Source organism: Plecotus auritus, assembly GCF_963455305.1.
Source record: "Plecotus auritus genome assembly, chromosome: 5".
Lineage (NCBI taxonomy): Eukaryota > Metazoa > Chordata > Mammalia > Chiroptera > Vespertilionidae > Plecotus > Plecotus auritus.
Window position 1 is genome coordinate 81,625,932 of NC_137776.1, and position 21,632 is coordinate 81,647,563.

Consider the following 21,632-nt stretch of genomic DNA (forward strand, 5'->3'; position numbering starts at 1 on the left):
AAACAAACAAAAAATTCACCTATTGCAATTACTCTGAAAATAAACGGTATGAAAAATTTTCTGCCATCTCATTTTTAGATCATGACATAACTACTAGAAATATTGTTAATAAGAAAACAATATATCACATATAAGTATTCATTTATATAAGGACATACTGCTAAACCCAGAGAGTGAAAGCACCTTTAATTTTATTTAATGTCCCATTTTGAAAAGGTCACTGAACTGATTTTTAAAACATACATTTCGGTTATTTGAACAATATCCTAAGTAACCACAAGAAATAATTCTGAATTTGTAAAATTAGTAGACACTACTAATTTTAAATAGTTCTTATTTTTGAATAATCATACATTCTCTCTTTTTGAATGGCTATATTAATATTCTACTTCCTTAACAACATCTAGGATAACAACATCTAGATTAATAAAATCAGATATAGTTAATTGGAACTTAAACTTGATTCAAATCAAACTGAATTAATATAATCTAGTAGTCATTTAGTATTTAAAAGTTCCTGATAAAGAACTCAACTATAATAAGAGTGCTAGAAAAATGATTTTAAAGGCCCAGAATTCTTTCTTGTTATATCAGAGCATTTTAAAATGGTGCTTTCAAACAAGGTCTATTAAAATACTGATGATGAACAAGTTGTTTGGAAACTAGCATTACTCTTTAGGAAAATTAAAATATTTTAAAAAAGTGCTTGCCGCTCATGAAAGCATGGTGAAATGTATTTTTATGTATCGAAGAGATAAGTAGTAGTATATATGCATTAAATAAACAATTCTGTAAAAAAGATTAACTACTGGTCTGGAAGTAAATCCAGAGGTTTTCCTATTCCTTCATTTGCTAACAATTTTGAGTTATTTATCTCTGATCTTGAACATACCCGAATGATGGAGGTGAAATGATTTACCCTCTACACATATCACAGATAAGCTGTGAGAATAAACAACAAAATGTGAAATACTTAAAAAGTACCTTATATAATTCAGAATGACAGTATAATTCATGAACATATATGGAAATATGTCTCCGCCTGATTGCTTCCTGCCTTTACATTCCTAAGTGGTAACAGGAATAAGCAGCATTTGGAAGGCAACACTAATTAAGATATATTTTTATCACGTCTAAATAATGAAAAGGTTTCAAATTTACAAAGAAAAACCAAAACAAACAAACAAACAAAACAACCCCAATTTTTACATACATCACACTTAGTATCCAGCAGTGGCTCTAGGGGATGAAGACAAGCATGTGCTACTTTGATAACATGTTCAAGTTTTCGAGCCTGTTCTTCCACCTTTGCAGCCAAAAATAATGCAGTAGGTGATATTATCTGCAGCAAAGAAAGAAAGTTGGTGATTTAAAAACAAATTTTGGAAAAAACGTACTTTCTAAAGGGGAGAGGTGTGCAAGAAAGGAATGTAACACTGAAATTATGAATTGCTAGTTGGGCTATGAAAAGATTGATGATGAGAGTTTTAATAAAGTTATTCAATAAATAGAACTAGTTACCCTAATTGATAAAATCTGTTTTACTTGTTTTGCAAGTAGAATACTAAAGGAAAAAGACTTATACTTTATTAAACTAAGAGAAAGTTTAAATAATATTAATGCACATTGTGAAGGTAAAGGGAAAAAAACACCTCAAGACAAGGAATGAAGCCATAGTTTTAAAAAACGATGAAAAACTGGGTAAAGTATACCTAAATTTTCCTTCTTTTAGGACAGCCACCACTTTCTAGGGTTTTCTTAATCAATGACTCATTGTGTAGCTAAAAGCTACACAATCTTGCTTAAAAGACAGGAAAAGGATCTACAAGGCAAACTGAAGATTCTGCACATGAAACTGCTACCTAATATCGCTAGTACTTTACTAACATCATTAAAAGTTTCATGGAAATAAACATGTACGACAAACTAACAGAGTAGAAACACTGCCAGTTGAAGATGTAGAAATTAGCAATTTTTAAAGCATTAATGAGTTTTGTTCTTTGGATTAAAGTATAAGAACATAGCACTAAGACAGAGAATACTAATTTTGAACAAACATTTATCCCTGAACTTACTAGTAAACCAAATAACTGCTGACTCGGAAAATGGGCATACTTTAAACTCAAATAACGTTCTAAGATTACAGACAAGAAATATTTCATGGTGATGGAAGGAGATAAGACTTTGGGTGGTGAGCACACAATGGAGTATACAGATGTTATATTATAATGTTGTATACCTGAAATTTACATAAAGTTATTAACAATGCTACCCCATAAATTTAATTGAAAAAGGAAATATCTCATGGAAAGATAATGTCTAAATGTCAAGATTCAGATACATTGTTTTTCAAGAGATAAACATCTGAGTCTCACTGTATCTTGGGGTTCAATCACTATAAAGAAACAATATCAAAAGAGGGAGGGAAAGAGAGAAGGGCATAAATCAATGCTATGTGATTTGGGTAGGTAACAAAAGGAGAAAATTTCTGATACAGGGAAGGTGGAGCTTTTATTTCACTGACATGAAATTTAATTGCTAGATTTTGTATCTGAAAGGAACCTTCTCTATTCCAAATGCATTTGCAGATGAATGAGTAAAAATGACTAGAAGTCTTCTTCCTGATATATAAATCTTTAAAAAAGACCTAAAATTAAATAAGTTTGGCTTTAAATAACCAGGAATAATGTTACCTTAAAAGGACTGAATAATTTTAACTTGATCAAATAAATTTCATCTTTTAAAATTATAACAAAATATATTTTTAATTGAGAATGCTAAAAAAGCAATGTATTCTTAGTTTTCATAAATTTAGAATACACTGTTATTATTCTTACAACAGATTTAATTAAGCAATATCAAAATCAGCTAATATTCTTAAAATGCCAGTTAAATAGCAGTCACCCAGGGTGGGGGAGCAGGGATGGTGGTGATGGTATTTCTGAGATGTAAAAAGTATAAAACAACTGAGATTGGACAATTATTCCTATCTGGTACTTTTCCCCATACTTAAAATTTCCTACCACTGCTACCTATTTTGATTAATTCCTTTTCTATTTAAAGGATTAACTCAAAAGATCATCTCCTAGTGAAGTACCCTTCTTTATTCAAAGAAAAATTATGCATACCTCTATCATTATACTTATACTGTACTCTAACTTCTGGTTTATTAATCTTTCTGTCCTCCAGTCTAGAAGCAGCTTGAACACAGAGACTGAATTATTCATTCATGTTCCCATTATCTAGAATTGTGCAGCTGCTGTTCAATATATTTGAATGAATGACATGTGGATAATCTATATATAAATATAAAGGCACCAATATTAAATTCAAAGTATTCCAAATGCCACAGTAAAAACCTAAGAACCAATACCAAGGTAAGAAATGCAAGAAACACCCAATAAAATGAAGACACTCAGTTTCGAATAACTTCTTATTTATTATCTTATTCACATCTAAAAGGGGAATGGCTAAGCCAGCTTTCAAATGCTACAACTATTTATCAAGGAGTGAAGCAATAGAGGAACAAGGCAAAAGTCAAATTAGACTAAACAATATTTAAACTCCTTCCCAACTGCCAGATGATCCAGAATTTCTCTTACTTGCCTAAAGGCACTTTTCATAGTCTCTAATGAGTTTTTCTTGGTAAAATCTTTTAGGATTCCCAGTCACAGGTCCATCCTCTTCAGACTTTTTGAAAGCCTCAATACGAAGAGGTACTTTCAGACCACACAGTTGTCTCCTTAGAAGAGTGTCTCAATGTAACAAAGTATTGTACTAGTGAATGATTCTCAAATTCTACAAGTAATTTTAAAAATTAAGTATTCAGTGAGCTAAGCAATGATCATCAGGGTAGATTCCTGTGTATTTACCCACACTCCTCACAGAAGTCTTTCTGTTCCCTCTAAATAGGGCTCAATTCTCATTCTCCTCCAGTGCAACTAATACCCAACACTCTTCCAAAGTTCCTGGTGAAATCCACTAACTCCATTCACATTTCCTTCTCTACAGCCTGCAAACATTTTACTCCATCAGGGCTGTAAAAACAAAACAAAACACCTTTTTAGATAAATACTTTGTAAATATCCAAGTGAGACTTTAATTTTAAGGGTGACTAAGAAAGATAATCAAACTAGGCACTACTGCTTTTTATATGGAAAGTTGATTGTGTTGTGTGGCTTATTAAAAGGATATGAATGTCAAATGTTTTAAATATTGGCAGTACTAGTTGGTCTGTGGCTTTTGAGGGAACATTTATTAACACACATAAACTTGGCTCAAAGTCAAAGAATTCACACCAATGCTGGAGTACATACTTGGCTGGTTCAAGGACCAATTACTAACTGAGATTCAGTTCACTGGGGACAGGGACCATGCACTATCTGCCTTGTGTTCTGATCCCTAGTTTGATAAACTTTCTCCAATTACTGTAACTACAGGGAAGAAAAATTTATTTTTAAATAGTCCAGAGTTTGTTACTCTAGCACCATGGTCGGCAAACTGCGGCTCGCGAGCCACATGTAGCTCTTTGGCCCCTTGAGTGTGGCTCTTCCACAAAATACCACAGCTTGGGCGAGTCTATTTTGAAGAAGTGGCGTTAGAAGAAGTTTAAATTTAAAAAATTTGGCTCTCAAAAGAAATTTCAATCGTTGTACTGTTGATATTTGGCTCTGTTGACTAATGAGTTTGCCGACCACTGCTCTAGCAAATGTACAACTAGTTCAAGGAGGTATTATATTCTCAAAACAATATACCATACAAATCATGGAGGGGGAGGAAGAGGTGATGAAGCCAGCTGCAGCACAGTAGTCAGACTGCCTCAGTAGAATCTGACTAGCCTAGGCAAATTACTTATTCTCTTTGTGGTTCAGTTTCTGCATCTGTAAAATGGGAGAAACAGTATCTGCTATAAACTTGTGGTGAGGATTAAATGGATAAAGATATGTACAGCACTTAGAATAGTGCTCTATAGTAATATGACTCAAATGTCATTACTATGTTGAAAAATTTAAACAATTGTGTATTGTTACTGTTGAGCTTAAATTTTAAATGCAATTTAACACGCTATAAAAATTTTCTCCTTTCTTGCTCACCTCTTCCTTCCACAATTAAACTCAATTCTTTAAAGGTTCTTAGTTTTGAACTAAGCAGATTAAAACACTGAATTATGATATTTGACATTAATGGTTATACCCACATTCCTTTCTTCCTTTCTCCCTGCCGTTGTTTTCACCCCCTTCTCTTTTTCTATTCCTTTATGTTTTCATTCCTACCTCTTGGTCTCACTCCTCCTGCCCATTCCTGGCCGCTGTCTCCCCTTTCTCTGCTCATGATGATGCCCTCACTGCTGACATTCTTCACTCTCCATTGCTGGCTTCAACCTTGATAGTTGGAGGCAAGGTTTTCGAATTAACAAAAAGCCCGGGCAATTTGTAAGTCATGGAAGATGGCTGTATCAGCCAGTTTCAAGTGAATCATCTGGTCTTTGTTTTAGTAATTAACTTTATGCACACACTTTGTGTATACATTTGTATTTAAGAACCACCCACAGCTGTGTTATTACTCAACTTTAAATCTCCTAATCCAGTGGTCAGCAAACTCATTAGTCAACAGAGCGGCAAACCGCAGCTCGAGAGCCGCAATTTGCCGACCACTGTCCTAATCCCAAAAGAGCACTAAAAGAAGCAAAGTTAAGACTTATAAGTCTGCTTTCTATTTGATAATACAATACTATTAACAACAGGCTCCTATTGTTTCATCTCTTTGTCGTGCAGGCCAGTGAACCCATTCGCCCTCCCCCCACTTTTCAACTGCTTCAACACCAATCCCTCCCCTGACTAAGACTAGGATAATTATTTCTGTGCTTTGAAAAGGATTTCATTAATAAATATCTAGCTAGTTCTAGGTATCACAGCTTAAAATTTGGAAGTCACTTGCCTAAGGGTATAGGTAAGGACAAGTAGTAATGGTATCAGAGACTCATAGAAAGAAATTCCTAGAATAGAAAAAGGAAAGATAGAAACTTATATATAAGTAAAAACAAGGGAGGTAAGACCCCCACCAAAGAAGAAAATGGGAAAGTTCAAAATGTACATTTGCTAATAAGAAAGATTACCAAGCTCAAGCAAATTAAACCAAAATTCCAGCACAATATTAAGAAGTGGTTTAAATCTTTAATTCTGCTGTACTGAAAAGACTGACATTTCAATATTACAGAAAATGTCATTAACTGGGCTTGGTATTTTAGTTATTTTTTTTCTACTCATATAATTATGTGTGAATGTAATACTGTCAACAGAAGATAATTTAGCTTGAGAATTTAAAAAATCTTCAGGCTGGATGTTTTTTGGGACATCTAACTACTTTTAAAAGAGAGCTGGCTTAATAAAGACTAAAAAATACTAGTATTCAATATTGCTGAAAAGCAGTCTTCAAGAGAGTAAGGCTTGATTTCCACAATTAGATATAGATATATTAAATATGCCTAATACTAGCTGGCATTTTAACATTTATTTATTGTTACAAAAGAAAAACAACACACAAACAAAAAGCAACTTTACTTTAAAGTACACTTAGCATTTCATAGTTAGGTCTCAATTCTCAGCTACCACCACCCAAACTCATGTAGTACTTACTGTGAAACAAGAACATTAACATTGCATAGGTACTCAAATATTCTACATTAATCTTAAAAAGTCCACTTTTGCCCTGGCCAGTGTGGCTCAGTTGGGCATTGTCCCGTGCACTGAAAGGTTGCCTGTTTGATCCCTGGTAGGGGGCATGCAGAAGGCAGCCGATTAATGTTTTGCTCTCACTCTGACATTTCTCTCTCCCCCCTTATCTCTCTCTAAAAATAATGAAAAAAAAGGTCCACTTTCCTTCAGATGGCTAAACAAGTAAGAACTAATATTATAGAAAAGTTAATATTGTGAATATGGCGGTATTCCTCAAATTGATCTATAGATTCACAGAATGCCTGTCAAAATCCCAGCTTCTGTTTTACAGAAACTAACAAGCTGATCTTAAAATTCTTATGGAGATGCAAGGGACCCAGACAGCCAAAACAATCTTGAAAGAGAATAACAAAGTTGGAAGACTCATACTTCCTGAATTCAAAATTTTCTATAAAATTATAGTAATCAAAATTATGTGGTACTGCACCAGAGCACCACTCAACCACCTCCACAAATGACACACCCAAAGAACAGGCAGCAGAGCCCCACTATAGCAAATCCTGCTCTGTGGGGTCAGCCCCTGCACAATAGCTCCTTCCCTGTAGTGACAGCCAGTCCTCACACCAATCAGCTGGAGGGTCAATCCCTCCCACTGAGGTGCCAATAGCAATCAAGTCTCAACTACACACAACCCATACAATGGACACTCCTGGAGCACCTTGCTCAGGTGAACAGGGAGATGATGTGACTGGGCCCTACAAGACACCTACTACATCAGGCCACTCTACTAAGACTGAGAGATGTAGTGGCCCTACCTAATATATAGAAACAAAAACAGGGAGACAGAAAAAATGAGGAGACAAAGAAACATGTCCCAAATGAAAGAATAGTACAAAACTCTAGAAAAAGAACCAAACAAAATGGAGATAAGCAATCGATCGGATGCACAGTTCAAAACACTGGCTGAATGAATAAGAAAACAATACCCTACATATGCTGCCCACAAGAAACCTACTTCAGATCAAAAGACACACAGACTGCCCTGGCCAGAGCATCGTTCTACACACCTAAAGGGCACCATTTCGATTCCTGGTCAGGGCACATACCTAGATGTTTCTCTCTCACATAGATGTCATAGATGTTTCTTCCCCTCCTCCCTAAAAACACACCACACAAACTGAAAGTAAAGAATGGGAAAAGAAAGTTCATGCAAATAGAAATGGAAAAAAAAAAAGAAAAGCCGGGTAGCAATATTTACATTGGACAAAATACTTTAAAACAAAGGCTAGTCACAAGAGACGATTCTACTTCTGGTATTTAGCTGAAGAAACTCAAAACATTAATTCGAAAAGACAGAGATCCCTAGGTTCATTATAGCATTATTTATAACTAGAGGCCCGGTGCACGAAATTCAGGCACTCGAGGTGGAGGGGGGAATCCCTCAGCCTGGCCTGCACCCTCTCGCAGTCTGGGAGACCTCAGGGGATGTCCGACTGACGGCTTAGGCCCACTCCCCATGGCAGTTGGACATCTTTAGCGCTGCCACGGAGGCAAGAGAGGCTCCCGCCACCGCCGTTGGACTCACCAGCCGTGAGTCTGGCTTCTGGCTGAGCGGCACTCTCCCTGTGTGTGTCATAGCAACTGGTCATTCTGCCATTGGGTCAATTTGCTTATTAGCCTTTTATTATATAGGATAGCTAAGATATGGAAAAAACCTAAATGTTCAATAATGGACAAATCAATAAAGAAGCAGTAGAACATATATACAAGGGAATATTACTCAGCCATAAAAAATAAAATCCTGCCATTTGTGACAGCATGAATAGACCTAGAGGGTATTATGCTAAGTGAAATAACTCATACAGAAAAAGACAAATACCATATGATTTCACTTATATATGGAATCTAAAAAATAAAATAAAGAACAAGCAGAACAGAAACAGACTCAGACACAGAGAACATTTTGATGGTTGCCAGGTGGGACAGAGCTTGTGAGAATGGGTGAAAAGATAAAGGGACTAAGATGTACAAATTGCCAGTTATAAAAACAGCCAAGGAGAAGTAAAGCACAGCATAGGAAATATAGTCAATAACATTGTAATAACTACGCTAGGTGTACCAGTTAATAATGCAGGTTTTTTTAATAGATGGAGTTACACATGTTGATATATATGCGATTTGATATGTATGCTATTTTGTTGTATTGACAGCAAGCTTCAAAACTTCATGTCAAATTTGCTTAAGGTGTTAACATCATAGCTATTTGTATGCTTAAAAATGTTGAATTTCGTGCCAAAAAAAGAGCATTTGCGGGAAGTTTTAATTCATTGCTTTATTTTGAAGAAAAAGTTATCGTATACTTCGGGAAGCTAATGGTGAACGCCGGTTTAAACACTTTAAAAATGATGATTTTGATGTGAAAGACAAAGAATGTCCAGGTCAACAGAAAAAGTTTGAAGCCAACAATTACAAGCATTATTGGATGAAGATGCGTGTCAAACTCAAAAACAACTTGCAAAAAATTAAACGTTGCTCAGCAAACAATTTCTGATCATTTACAAGCAATGGGAAAGATTTTAAAGGAAGGAAAATGGGTGCCACATCAACTGAACAAAGACAAATGGAAAACCGAAAAGTCATCAGTAAAATGTTTCAACGGCATTCAAAAGACTTTTTTGCATTGAATTGTGACTGGCGATGAAAAGTGGATTTCTTTTGAGAATCTCAAATGCACAAAATCATGGGTTAATCCAGGTCAACCATCAACATCGACTGCAAAGCCAAATTGCTTCAGAAAGAAGACAATGCTCTGCGTTTGGTGGGATTAGGAAGGTGTGGTGTATTATGAGCTTCTAAAACCAGGTGAAACTGTTAATACTAATCGCTACCGACAACAAATAATCAATTGAACCATGCTTTGATCGTGAAACGGCCAGAATGGTCCAGAAGACACAGCAAAGTAATTTTGCTTCATGATGACGCACCATCACACACCTCAAAACCAGTTGAAGACACGTTAAAAGATCTTGCCTGGGAAGTATTAACCCACCCGCTGTATTCACCAGACCTTGCTCCTTCAGATTACCACTTGTTCCGATCAATGGCACACGCACTTTCTGAGCAGCACTTCAAAACGTACAAAGAAGTGGAAAATTGGGTCTCTGAATGGTTTGCCTCAAAACAAGCAAAGTTCTATTGGGACAGTATCCACAAATTACATGAAAGATGGGGGAAATGTAGAGCTAGCAATGGCCATTACTTTGAATAAAGCACTCTTGATGTTTCTCTTGAAATTATCGTGTTTTCTTTGATTACAAAATCCACCATTATTAACCGGTACACCTAGTATATATGTATGGTGTCAGATGAATACCAGGCTTATTGGAGTGATCACTGTGTATGTTAATGTCTCATCACTACGTTGTATACCTAAATTAATGTAATACCGAATGTCAACTATAACTGAAAAATAAAAGTTAAAACACAAAACACACACACACACACACACACACACACACACACACACTATGTGGTATTAGCATAAGGAAAGACATATAGATCATGGAACAGAACAGAGAGACCAAAATAAACATATTTATGGTAGATTGATTTTTCAACAAGAATACCAAGATAATTCAATGGGGGAAGAATAATCTTTTCAACAAATGGCGACAGGACTACTGTATATCCACATGCAAAAATGTGAAGATGGCGGTTTCCTTCTTTACACCATAAACAAAAACTAACTCAAAATGGATCAAAGACCTAAATGTGACAGCTAAAACTATAAAACTTATTAGAAAAAAAACAAATATATTTTCATGCCCCTGAATAAGACAATGCTTTCTTAGGTATAACAGCAAAGCACAAGTGACAGATGAAAAATATAAACTGAATACATGTGCTACAAATGATAACATCAAGAAAATGCAAAAGATAGTCCATAGCAGGGAGGAGTTACTTGAAAATCCTATCTATAATAATAAAAGCATAATGTGCTAATTAGACCAGAAGTCCTTCCGGACGAAGCTGCGGTGTCAGGGGCTGAGGCAGAGGCGGCTGCTGCGGTGGTGGGGGCCGAGCCCCTTGCACGAATTTCGTGCATAGGGCCTCTAGTATCTGATAATAGACTATTACTCAGGATATATAAAGAACTCTTACAACTTAATAATAAAAAGACAACACAATTTAAAAAATGGCGAAAGGATCTAAGCAGACATTTCTCCAGAGAAGATACACAAAAAGATGTTCAATACCATAAGGTATTATGGAAACGCAAATCAAAACCACAATGAAATACATTACACTCACTAGGATGGCCACAATAAGATGGCTTTGATTAAAAAAGAAAAAAGACAACACTAAGTGTTGACAAAGAGGTAGAGAAATAGGAACCCTTACACATTGCTTGTGGAAGGTAAAATTGTTGGCTTCTTTGGAAAACAGTTTGGCAGTTTTTCTAAATGGTTTTAAAAGAACTCTCCAAGATTACTGATGTCTAGAGTTACCATACAACCCAGCAATTTCACTTCCAGGTATATATACCCAAGAGAAATGAAAACATGTGTCTACACAAAAACTTGTACACGAATGTTCACAATAGCATTATTCACAATAGACCCCAAATAGAAACAATCCCAATGTCCATCAATGAGGTATTATTCCCACGATGTATGGAATGTTTGTTACTCATCCGTTAAAAGGAATGAAGTACTGATACATGCCACCCTATGGATGGATCTTGGAAACATTATACTATGACCATATTGCATAATTCCAGCCATATGCAATGTTCAGAATAAGCAAAGCTATAGAGATAGAGAATGGTATATCCCAGGGTTGAGAGGGAGAAATTGTGAACCGCTGAGTGCCATGGTCGATGCTCAACCACTGAGCCACAGGAGCTGGGCTATATCCATTTCTTAAACAATGATTAACTTTGACTTACACAATTATTTCAGAAAATCATTAATTTTCTTGTTTAGTTAAAAATAATTTGAACTATGTTCAAGTCTACATAAATGAACCATATTAATTTAAATAGCTACTCCTATTAGGCATTCAAAACAACAATCACTGAACTATAGCGATAGAAACTACAGGATATGGGGAATGTGTAAAAATCTGGAATCCTCTCTGAATCAATGCACCATTTAAAGACTGCTCCCAAATCCTCAGAACTTTTTCCTGCTCTCTCAGCTATTTTTTAAACCCTCACCCGAGGATATGTTTTTATTGATTTTAGAGAGAGGAAGTGGGAGGGGGAGACAGAGACAGAGAGAGAGAGAGAAAAGAGAGAAACAAACATTGATTGGTTGCCTGCACCCCAACTGGGGATCAAACCCTAAACCTTTTGGTGTACAAGATGATGTTTCAACCAACTAAGCCATCCCACCAGGGCTCAGCTATTTTTTCCCAAGCTTGGAACTATATCAGTTTTCATGATCTTAAGATTCTTGACTAGAAAAGAATTATCATTTTTACTTTTTCAACTTCTAAATGAGACCTCAATTTCAAATTAGTTTGAATGTGCACTCTTTCTTACAGAACAAATTCCACTGTCAATTCCACTATAATGTATTTGTTGATAGATACAAACATCTATACAGTACTTTCCATTAGTAGTTACCTGGTGTTACTTTTAAGAGTTTATAGTCCAAACCAGCATTGTCAAATATAAATGTAATGTTATTATGATTTTTCAAGTAACCACATTAACACAGTAAGTAGGAAATTAACTCCTAGCTAATGTTTATATAGACATATATATTAGCACAGGTTTAAACCTATAATTAGCATTCTGAATATAAAATTCATTAAAATTATATTAAAACAGATTTAAATGTATTAAATGCTTCACATTGCATGTATTTCCTTAAATGCGATCACATAGGTACTTAATATATCAGCTTTAAAACTAGAACCGTAACTTATTTAAGTATAAAATATTAAGTTTAATACCCCCAAATATTATAGGGTAGTAAGGCATAGTGATGGAATTTGTTTACTTAAAAAAATTACCCAATTTTCTATACTAAAAACATCTTCAGAATTCCTGTTCTAGCCGCCTTCAAAATCAATTTATAAATGACAAAAAGTCAGTATACAGAGACCTTTGTGTGTCTTGGCCAATGCAAACATTCAAAACGCTGTTAGTTCTGGGACAAGTGAGCTAATGCCACCATAGAAGCATTTGAACCATTAGTACTAACAGACACATGTATGTATGCGTGTGCATGTGTATATGGAAAATCTTTGAATATTTTACAATCATCTAATTTTTTAAAAAGAAAAACCTGCTTCAAGGAGACTTTATAAAGACTCATGTAATATGTAGTCAAAATGCTCCATAAGTCAATATCCCTGTAATTAGGCACTTGGAGCACCATGTTTGAGAACAACCTTAAAGCTTTTTGGAAAACTTTTTATAGGTATTCTTTTCAGATTCAATTTGAAAAAAAAAAACAAAAACAAAAAAAACAATAGAAAATATCACATGCTTTTTTTATGTTATCAATAAACTCTCCCAGATAGATTCTTCTCCTTGTTTAATAACAGAATAAACTTCAAGTATATTAATTATTCCTAGAAGGACTAACCCTACCTAATGAAGTATATTTAAATGATAGTCTATTGTAGTGATTAGAAATTAGTGTATCAACTCCTAAAGTGCCTAAAGATAACCTTTTAATGTCTTACCTGAGGAGTTAATATCCAAATATAAAAAGCTTCTGCAACTTAACAAAAAACACCTAATTAAAAAATGGACAAATGTCTACTTGAATGGACACTTGCCAAAAAAAGACATAGTGGCCAAATAAGCACATTAAAAGATGCTTAACATCAATAGCCGTAAAAGAAATGATAATCAAAACTACTATGAGATACCACTTCACAGCCATTAGGATGGTTATCAGAAAATAGACTTCAAGAAATCAAGAAACCAAGATGGCAGCATAGGTAAGCACCTAAACTGCTGCCTCGCACAACAATTTCAAAACTACAACTAAAAGACAGAACGGACACCATCCAGAACCACAGGAAAGCTGGCTGAGTGAAAATTCTACAACTAGAAGGAAAGAGAAAAGCTCACAGAGAATTGGAGGTACAGCAAAGGGTCTTTGTGCGCGCAGAGGGAAGGGCGGCTGAGAGCCTGGCTGACTTTCTCTGGCGGAAGGGGGAAGGAAGCCCCCGACCGCACAGAACCCCAGTTCTAACTGCACTGAACCCCAGTCCCGGGCGAAACCCTGTGGACCCAGGCTCATACAGGGGGAGTCTGGACTGTCAGGTAGAGAGAAAGGCACCCGGAGACTCGGAGACCCGGGGGAGCCCCGGCAGGGAGGGTTCTGGAGGCGCGCGTGCCAGTGTGCACAAAGGCTGCGGAGGTTGCCACAGGCTTTCCCTAGCAGAAGGGAGTCCGAAGCTCCTGACTGCACTGAACCCCAGTTCCAGGCGAGCCCCTGGGGACCTGCACTCTTACGGGGGGGGGGGGGGGGGGGGAATCTGGACTCTCGGGCGAGACTCGGGAGCCGGGGAAGGCAGAGGTCTGCAGGCGCGCACAAGCCAGTGCGCACAAAGGCTGCGGAGGTTGCCACAGGCTTTCCCTAGTGGAAGGGAGTCAGAAGCTCCTGACTGCACTGAGCCCCAGTTCTGACTGCACTGAACCCCAGTTCCAGGCAAGCCCCTGGGGACCCACGCTTTTGTGGGGGGAATCTGTACTCTCGGGTGGAGACTTGGGAGCCAAGGAAGGCAGAGGTCTGCAGGCGCGCACGCGCGCAAGGGCAAGGCTGACTGGAAGCCAAGACTGTCTGCTCCGCCCTGAGACTCCACCCCATCCAAGCTGAGCACAGAGGCTATTGCAATTTGGCAAGTCTAATCCTATAAGGCTGTCTCCAACACCGAACTTCTCCCAGCGTAGACACAGCTGATCCTTACAGCCAACTGGCCTGGAGGTCAATTCCTCCCAGTGATACCAACAACAATCAAGACTTAACTACAACAAGGCTGTACACACAGTCCACAAAGGGGTGCACCAAGAGTGTCCACCTCAGGTTAACTGGGGAGGCCGACCCACTGGGCCATATAGGAAACCTAGCACACAAATCTACCCTACCAACTCAGGGAAGCAGTGAAAATGTGGCATCAAAGAAACAGATCACAAACGAAAGAAATGGAGGAAAACAAACAACTGGATATAGAATTCAAAACCACGGTTATAAGGCTTTTCAAGAATATCCTAGAAAAGGCCGATAGATATAACGAGACCCTCGAAGATATGAAAAAGGACCAACTAGAAATTAAACATACACTGACTGAAATAAAAATATTATACAGAGACCCAACAACAGACTAGAGGAACACAAGAATCAAGTCAAAGAATTGAAATACAAAGAAGCAAAAAACACTCAACCGAAAAAGCAAAAAGAAAAAATAATCCAAAAAGTTGAAGATAGTGTAAGAAGACTCTGGGACAACTTCAAGCGCACCAACATCAGAATTATGGGGGTGCCAGAAGAAGAGAGAGAGCAAGATACTGAAAACCTATTTGAAGAAATAATGACCGAAAACTTCCCCCACCTGGTGAAAGAAATAGACTTACAAGTCCAGGAAGCGCACAGAACCCCAAACAAAAGGAATCCAAAGAGGACCACACCAAGACACATCATAATTAAAATGCCAAGAGCAAAAGACAAAGAGAGAATATTAAAAGCAGCAAGAGCAAAACAGTTAATTACCTACAAGGGAGCACCCATACGATTGTCAGCTGATTTCTCAACAGAAACTATGCAGGCCAGACGGGAGTGGCAAGAAATTTTCAAAGTGATGAATAGCAAGAACCTACAACCAAGATTACTCTACCCAGCAAAGCTATCATTCAGAATTGAAGGGCATATAAAGAGCTTCACAGATAAGAAAAAGCTAAAGGAGTTTATCACCACCAAACCAGTATTATATGAAATGCTGAAAGGTATTCTTAAAGAAGAGGAAGAAGAAAAAAGTAAAGATAAAAATTATGAACAACAAATACATATCTATCAACAAGTGAATCTAAAAATCAAGTGAATTAAAAACCTGAGGAACAGAATAATCTGGTGAATATAATAGAATCAGGGGCATAGAAAGGGAGTGGACTGATAATTCTCAGGGGGGAAGGGGTATGGGGGGTTCAGGAAGAGAATGGACAAAAATCATACACCCATGGATGAGGACAGTGGGGGGGGAGGTAAGGGCAGAAGGTGGGAACCGGGTGGAGAAGAGCTATGGGGGGAAAAGGGAGAAAATTGTAATAATCTGAATAAAGATTTATTTAAAAAAGAAAAAGAAAATAGACTTCAACATAAGCACTGGTAATGAACAATAATACGTGCAGAACCAAGATTAAATGAGGATTGAAAGAGTTTTGTAATGGTTGTTTAAGATAATGTAGCCATATGAATTAAAACCAGGGATGAAAAACAAGAGCAAAGCAAAAACATTTAATTGTTCTCAGTAAGTATGGTGGTGGTGGTAGTACTGTTATTCTGAGACTTAACTAAGATTTTTGGTGTGAAAGAAAGGCCATAACTTTTATAAAGGTAATACAAAAGAGGTTAACTAAAAAATAATGTTGTCTTGAATCAGAATTAATTCCTGAGATATTTTAAATATATATTAAAATAAAAATATGTAGAAATCCCAGTTAATGTATATTTCACATGTTAATGCGTAAACAAAATTTAGTACATTGATGTGCACAGTGAATATATATTTAATGTACTATGTATTTTCTCACTTTTCATTAAAGATGCCTAGAAATAAGACCAACATAATACGATCCCTAGTGTCCAAGTTGGAATCTTGAAATACCACTTGCTACTAAAAGAAAGCAAGTTTTTTTTTAAAAATATATTTTATTGATATTTTACAGAGAGGAAGGGAGACGGATAGACAGTTGGAAACATCGATGAGAGAGAAACATCGATCAGCTGCCTCCTGCACGCCCCCTACGGGGGACGTGCCCGCAACCAAGGTACATGCCCTCGACCGGAATCGAACCTGGGACCTTTCAGTCCGCAGGCTGACGCTCTATCCACTGAGCCAAACCGGTTTCGGCAGAAAGCAAGTTTTTTAAAGAAATGGCCATTCCAGCTGTGGAACAGAAAATGTACAAATGAGCCTGGAATACCTTGCTATAGCAGATAATGAGGAAGCTATCCAAGATTATTGGAGTACAGAGTTACCATATGGTCCAGCAATTCTACTCCTGGGTATATACCCAAGAGAAAGCAAAACATACATTAACACAGAAAGTTATACATAAATGTTCATAGCAGCAATATAATAGCCAAAAGGTGGAAACAACCCAAATGTTAATTAACTGATGAATGTATATAAAATGTGGTATGATGATAGTTCAAGAAAAATAAAGTACTGATACATGCTATACCACAGGCAAACCTTGAAAATGCACACTAAGTGAAAGAGGCCAGTCACAAAGGACCACATTACTGTATGATTCCACTTATAAGAAATGTCCAGAATAGGTTGGAGGGACTTGGGACAGAGGGCCAAAGGGTGTGGAGTTTCTTCTTTGGGTAATGAAAATTTCTAAAACTGATGTACAACTCTGTGAGTACACTAAAATAACATTCAGTTGTATACTTTTAATAGGTGAAATGTGTGGTATGTGAATTACACCTCAATAAGGTAGTAAATATAGGGTAAGAAACAAGTATTTATCTTGCCTTTTCAATATGAACTGTACCACTGGGTGTCCAAATAGTATATGAATCACAGCATTTCATTATAAAAATATTCTAATTAATAAAGAAGAAATGTAGAATTAGAGTATCAAAATGAATGAAAAGGATCTAGCAATAGCTAACACCACAAAAAGAGAGACAACCAGACATTAGGTGCCTCCTGTTGAAAGAACACAAAACCACCTGTACTTTTGCCAAAGGGATCTAATACGAATCTGATCAAATTTCAGGATCCAAATGGCAATTTGCAGGGAATACAAGAACAAAGAAACATGATAAACCACACCATGAGTATAAAATGAACAAATTCCAGACAACTGGAAATTCTTCAGATCTAATGCCCTAGGTCCTTCAACAGATTAAAACTTAGGTGAAAGAAAGGGACAGAGGGGAAACCTGAATATTGAGACTTAAAAGACTCATCAAACCTTCGTCTTGCCTAAACTATGGTATTTAGGAATGCAGAGTTGGGTGATAAAAGTATAAATGAACTGGAAAAAGTGATTACTTTAACATAAGAATACTGGTACTTTGTGGAGGGGAGGGTTTGATAGCAAAATGGGGCACATAGAAGCACTTCTGGGGGTAGTTAGCAAAGTTTCTTAACTTGAGTGGGGATAAAAAGGTTATTTGCCTTATAATTCACTAAGCTATATATTTGGTGGTTTTATGTTAGTTGTACTTTATAATCATAAACACTTCACCTTATATATGCATGGTTTTCCCTCAGCACTAAAGGACACCAAACAGATGGGGATACAATGGAATGTGAATAGGACCTACATGATAAAATCAGAGATAAACATTTAGAAGTGAAAGAGTGGAGTTATCTGGGAAATACTTTATGAAGCGTTGTAATTTCCGCTCAGTCATAAAACCTGACAGACCATAATCACATGAAATGCAGAAAGCACCACATGGGGGAGGGGCGGAAACAAAGAGGAGGAGGGGAATATGGCTGAAAGAAGAATTAGGGGCCTAATTCAAAAAAGGACGTTATTGGATTTTGTCCAAAGAGGTAAAAGCAAATCAAAATCAGAGAGTATTTTCATTATTTACTTGTCTACTCATCTCCTTAGAAATCACTGGCATCAATTATTAGTGTGCCCTATTTCTTAAACATGTATTAGGGTAGGACAAAATTGAGAAAAATACAGCATGGGGATGAGGCAACAGATCTGAGTTCGAATGCCAACTACATAATGGCTGCTAGATTTGGGCAAGTCACTCAGTAACTGCATCTGTTTTCTCAGGAGAATACTTTAGCTGAGATAAAGTGACTGTTACATAGTGGTTCTTAAATTTTCATCCATGCAATTTATGTTAAAAAAGAATTTAGAAATCATCTAGTCTAATAATCTCAAATGTATAATCAAGGAAACATGTGTTTGGTTAGTATGTACTGTTTTAAACAGCAAAGATACAGAGTATTTCCCTTACTGTAGAAAGTTCTACTGGTCAGCACTACAGTATTTCCCAGTTGTAGTAATAGACAGTATGTATGTGTGTGTGTGTATGTGTATATATATATATATATATATATATATATATATATATATATATATATATATATATATATATGCCTCAGCGACCGTTAGGACCGAACAACCGGTCCCTATGATGCGCACTGATCACCAGGGGGCAGACGCTCAACGCAGGAGCTGCTCAGCCAGAAGCTGGGCTCATGGCTGGAGAGCACAGCTGTGGCGATGGGAGCCTCTTCCGCCTCCCCAGCAGCACTACCGGACGGTGGCAGGTGCAGCGAGGCTGGGATGAGTGGCTGTGGAGCTGCACCCAGCCCCGAAAGGGGCTTCTCCCCAGCCACCTGCCACTTCAGCACTGCTATATCACTTGGGGGGATATCGGACTGCCGGTTTTGGCCTGATCCCTGTAGGCAGGCAGGAATCGGGCTGAAACCGGCAATCTGACATCCCCCAAGGGGTTCTGGATTGTGAGAGGGCGCAGGCCGGGCTGAGGGACCTCACCTGTGCACCGGGCCTCTAGTTTTAACATAAGATTATTCTTGGACTAATTTGCTTTTATTAAATTAAAAGGCAGAGTAGAAGTGAGCTATAATAGAAACCACCACTCAGATTTCACAAAACCAGAGCATTAACAATGGATTATGAGACACACAGGGAAAAAAGCAAAATTTAAATGGGTCTTCAAGTTGAGCAGCCATCAGTATTCACCTAGGAAGCTTGTTAAAGAATCCCAAGTCCCACCACAAATATTCTGATTACACAGTTCTAAAGCACAGTCCAGTATTTTTAAAAAGATTTAGATTTATTTTATTATTATTCTTTAATCCTCACCAGAGGTCACTGAGAGAGAAAGAGAAGAAGGGGAGAGGGAGAAGAAGGGGAGAGGGAGAGGGAGAGGGGGAGGGGGAGGAGGAGGGGGAGGGGGAGGGGGAGAGGGAGAGGAGAAGAGGAGAGAAGAGAAGAAGAGAAGAGAAGAAGAAGAGAAGAAGAGTAGAAGAGAAGCATCAATCAGCTGCCCTTCATAGTGCCCCAACCAGGGATCAAATGTGCCCTGACCAGGAATCAAACCGGCAACCTTTCAGTGCACAGGACAATGCACAAACCAACTGAGCAACTCCAGCCGGGCCAGTAAAGCATATTTTTAATGAACATCCTGATAATTCTGATGCAGGTAGTTGGTGAATCACAAAAGCTTTATACATATTGCTTTCAGTGAGAAATTTCAGGGCTATGACTAGCTTTCTAGAAATAGATTCTGGAGGTAGACATAGTGCTAACGGCATAAACTATGGAGTCTAGATCTGGCTGTTATTTTTGCTTTTGTCACTCTGTTGGTGTGTGAGTTTAGATAAAGTATTTAGCTTTTATGATTATCTTCCTTATCTGAATTAAGAAAGCGCATATTGCTTGGCCCGTGTGACTCAGGGGTTGAGCTTTGACCCATGAACCAAGAGGTCATTGGTTCAATTCCTGGTCAGGGCACAGGCCCGGGTTGTGGGTTTGATCCCCAGTAGAAGGTGTACAGGAGGCAGCTGATAGATAATGCTTCCCATCGATGTTTCTATCTCCCTCTCCCATCCTCTCTCTCTAAAAAAAAAAAAAATCAATAAAAACATATGTAAAAAAAAAAAAAAGAGTACATCAACTTCAAATAAACATGTAGGAATCACATACTAATGTAAACCTAAGAAGAAAAAAAAAAATCAATAAAAACCCAAGAACTGTTTCCATATCAGTAAATAAATATGGGGAACATTTATCTCCAGATAAGCATAAAGGTAATAAAATAAAGCAAAAGGCTGGTAGATTTAACAAAATTAGAACATAATGAAAATTAGAATAACAGTATTAGAAGACAAATTAGAAAAAATAAATTTTGTAAATAGATGTCAAATTCATAACAAACTCAAACAAGAGGCTAAGAACAGTATTTCACAGAAAGGCAACATTTATTAACCAACTAAATATAAACTTTAAATTTTATCAAAGTTTCCCTAAAACCCTCAATTAAAAAAATTACAAATGTGATCTTTGTTCTTAAGGTCCTTGAGGAATTACAGATGAATAGGCAATTTCTTACTGAACAGATGAAATTCACCAAACATTCAAAATTAATTTAGTGAAAATAACATAGTTTCAGTCTCCTTCATTCAACTTAACTCTGTAGGACTGGTTAATGTGGGGTTTTTGCAACCTCACTACTACTGACATTTTGGACCAGGTAACTTTTTGTTATGGGGTTCTGTCCTATGCACTGTGGGTTATTTAGCAGCATTCAGCTTCTATCCATGAAATGCCAATAGTACCCCTTTCACCTATTGTGAAAACGAAAATACGTCTCTAGACATTGTCAACTGTCCCTTGGTTGGCTAAACTACTGCCAGTTTAGATCCACTGAGTCAATCTACACTATACACTACCCTTTCTGGTGCCATCTTAAAAATTACTTTCCCAGAAGTAGCCACACCTAACCCCAACCAGGATGAATCCAATTCTATATGAGGCTGTGTGCTGGTTCTAAGAACTGGGGTATGGGAGGGACCTTTTTCTGTGCTGAAAAATAAATATACATATATGCCTGCCCAAACAAAATGTACTTCTGAAAGGGCACACAAATACTTTAACAGCCAATGCTGTAGGGCAGGGGGGCCTAGACACTAGGATTGAAAGGTTTATAATATCTCTTTTTGTACCTATTTCATTTACCACATGCCTACATTAGTTTTTAATAA

At 37.2% G+C, this 21,632-nt stretch overlaps 1 protein-coding gene across 8 annotated transcripts in view; it reads right to left on the minus strand.

Annotated features, from left to right (window-relative positions):
- Positions 1-21,632, minus strand: part of CCNT2 (cyclin T2) — a 41,208-nt gene that overhangs the window by 14,520 nt on the left and 5,056 nt on the right. For all 8 annotated transcript variants that reach the window (XR_013960698.1, XR_013960699.1, XR_013960700.1 and 5 more), the window contains exon 3: positions 1,214-1,342. Coding sequence is in view for 5 of the 8 variants with exons in the window: in XM_080670331.1 (XP_080526457.1) it covers positions 1,214-1,342 (129 nt within the window). In the remaining 3 variants the exon portion in view is untranslated. The remainder of the gene's footprint in view (positions 1-1,213; positions 1,343-21,632) is intronic.